This window comes from Lynx canadensis, chromosome E2, assembly GCF_007474595.2.
Source record: "Lynx canadensis isolate LIC74 chromosome E2, mLynCan4.pri.v2, whole genome shotgun sequence".
In the NCBI taxonomy this organism is placed as follows: Eukaryota; Metazoa; Chordata; class Mammalia; order Carnivora; family Felidae; genus Lynx; species Lynx canadensis.
In genome coordinates this window covers 47,021,992-47,024,586 of record NC_044317.1, presented here as the reverse complement: position 1 = coordinate 47,024,586, position 2,595 = coordinate 47,021,992, and the positions used below count along the sequence as shown (strand labels likewise).

At 65.2% G+C, this 2,595-nt stretch overlaps 1 protein-coding gene across 1 annotated transcript; it reads right to left on the bottom strand.

Moving 5' to 3' along the window:
• Positions 1 to 973: 973 nt before the first annotated feature.
• LOC115502142 (interferon lambda-4-like) lies at positions 974 to 2,214 on the bottom strand. Its single transcript, XM_030297339.1, has 4 exons — positions 2,047 to 2,214; positions 1,493 to 1,667; positions 1,170 to 1,264; positions 974 to 1,072 (listed from the first exon to the last, which is right to left on the bottom strand). Exons 1-4 carry the CDS (start codon positions 2,212 to 2,214, stop codon positions 974 to 976), a joined length of 537 nt encoding a protein of 178 aa, XP_030153199.1.
• Between the last annotated feature and the right edge of the window lie 381 nt (positions 2,215 to 2,595).

Here is a 2,595-nt window from a genome sequence, read left to right as displayed (position 1 = left end):
CTGGGTGGCTCAGTGGGTTAAGCGATGGACTTCGGCTCAGATCACGATCTCACGGTTGGTGGGTTCCAGCCCCGCATCCGGCTTTCTGCTGTCAGCACAGAGCCTGTTTTGGATCCTCTGTTCCCCCCACCCCCCCCTCCACCCCACCTATCTCTGCCTCCCCCACTCTCTCTCTCTCTCCCTCAAAAATAAACATTAAAAAAAAACACACCTAAAAGCCAGAAAAGGCTAGTATATTACTAAAAGTCATTGGGCAAATACACGTCCCATCTGGGTATCAAATCCAGGTCTGAGTCCAAAGTCTGGTTTCCTCTGCTTCACGCTATCTCCAAATGATTGCTTGCACTAGTAAGTGTAACACCATTTAATAAGTGAAAGTGAACAGCAGGAGACACTGAATAACCACCACAGGCACACAGCGCTTACAAGCAGAAGGACACATGAATAGGAGGATCCAAAAATATCACAATACCTGGGAGCTCTGACATCTGCGACCCCCAAATCCCTCAAGAAATGAGACCAGCTCAGGCGGGGGAGATACAAGACGCAGATTCATAGAATCTCAGAGGGGATGTTGAAGGTTCAAATCAGAGGCCCGGCCCTGTTCTGGTCAGAGTAACCCAGGCAATGACAAAAGTAAGTCTGCCTCTAGGTGCTTGGTGGGGGAGGGGGGGGGACAGTGCCCAAAGTCGCCCAAGGTTTGAAGTTTCTTCTTCAACAAACTTGGAAGATTATAGAGCAATGCGTCCCACGGAAGTATCGCTGCATCCCAGGGAACTCGTTCTGGCCTTGGGAAAAGCACCCTCACCTCTGGCACCCAGTGCCGGTGGGTCGAGGTCCCGCCGACCGAGGCTGAGGATCTCCCGAGCTGGCTGAGAGACCCGCCTGCTGCAAAGGGCCCCCCGGAGGGCGGGGCCCGAAGCCTCCCGCCCGCAGAGCTTCGGGTCCCAGGCCCGGCCGAGCCCAGGCCGGATCACAGACAAGGCCCCGAGTCTGCCACCAGCCTCAGGTCCCACGTGAGCGGGCGCAGGAGGTTGAAGATGACGCTGGCTTCGTGGCACCCAGGCGAGTCCTGGAACCCGGGAAGGAGGCGGAGGCGGGCTGAGCCAGGAGTCCGAGCTCCCATCCCTTCTCAGCCTCGCACGGCTCCCCCCAAGCAGACTCCCCGCCTCCCCGCCGCTGTACTCACAGCTCTGCGTGTTTGGGGACGCGTCCTCGGTGGCCTGAGGGACTTCCTCCAGGAGCCTGGCCGGACCAGCTCGAGCTGCAAGGGGAACAGGAGGGACGTGAAGACGGCGAAGAACCCAGGGTCCCTGGGACTCTGCCCGTGAGTGACTCTCCCACCGCAGACCAAAGCCCGGATAGGGGGACACCGAGACGACGCGAATCGTGTCTGGGCCGGCTTTTCGGTTCGGGGGACAGATTGGCCTCGCGGGGAGGCCCGGGGGCGCAGAGCGAGCCGGAGGGGCCGGGGGGCGCGGGCGGTACTCACGCAAGTCCCCACGTCCCGCCGCGCGGCCGCCAGCAGCTCCAGGGTCGCGCAGGTGCCCGGGAAATTCGGGGATCGGGCGCCCCCGACGGCTCGCCAACCTCACCCAGGGCCGCCGAGGATCCCTCCCTGCGCGAAAGGAGCAGTTGCGCGGCCTCCAGCTCAGGGTCTCCTCCTCCTGTGGGACAAGGGTCGGGGTGAGGCCGAGCCTCCTCGCTGCGCTCCCCAAGCGCTGGGAAGGCGGGGATTCCTACACGTGGGACGCTCCCGGCCGGGGACGGTTGTGCGGATGGTGCACTGAACCCCGTAGCTCTCGGAAGGCCTGGACGGTGGGCCGAAGGCACCCCGCGGTCGCCTTGCGAAGCCCGGCGCCCCGACGTGGAACCGAGTCGGCCTGGAGGGGGCGCCCTTTGGGGCCTGGCACAGAGGCAGAGCGTGTGCTGACCGCACGGGCGCCCCGCAAGACGCCGCGGTCTGAATTCTGCCCTGGGATCCTGCTGGGCGCTGGGACGCAGGGGGCCCTCGGGGACGGGTGGAGAGGTCTGGGCGTCACTCACGTAGCGGTCCCTCAGCGCCTTGACCGCCGCCACCGCCCTGGGCTCCAGCGAGCGGTAGTGTGACAGCAGGCAGCGCCGGGGTGTCGTCACGCCAGGGTCCGCCGCCTCGCCCGCCGTCACCAAGACCCACAGCCCCACGGCCACCGCGGCTGCGCCTCTCGGCCCCATCTCTGCTCCTGCGCAAGGCGAGGCGCCAAGAGTCCAAGCCCCTGCCTCTGCTTGGCGTCGCGCCGGGACCGATGCTCAGGGCGCGGGCCCGAGACACGCCGCGAGCCCGCAGCCCCCTGGTGCCGTCGGCCCGTCTCCGCTCGCCGCTCACCTGCACGCTGTCCTCGGTGCCCCCTCGTGCTGCTGCAGCGCCCGCCTTCCGCTGTCCCCAGGCTGGAGCCCACCTTCGACAGCGGCGCCTGCAGGGTCCATGCGGCTTTTATGTGCGGGGCTGGGAGACGGTGAGCAACCGGACTTCCCCGTCCCGAGCCGGCTAAGCTTTCCGAACGTCAGCGCTGGGGCGCCTGCCCGGGGCTGAGGACTTTACCCGCCTGCGGGCCG

Bases quoted from the DNA above. Each gene is read 5' to 3' on its own strand.
- LOC115502142 (XM_030297339.1), bottom strand. From the start codon at position 2,214: ATGGGGCCGAGAGGCGCAGCCGCGGTGGCCGTGGGGCTGTGGGTCTTG. The intron at 1,668-2,046 runs GTGAGTGACGCC...CTTGTCCCACAG, and splicing joins AGGCGCTGAGGGACCGCTAC to GAGGAGGAGACCCTGAGCTG. The intron at 1,073-1,169 runs GCGGGGAGTCTG...CCCGGGTTCCAG, and splicing joins GTGAGTACAGCGGCGGGGAG to GACTCGCCTGGGTGCCACGA.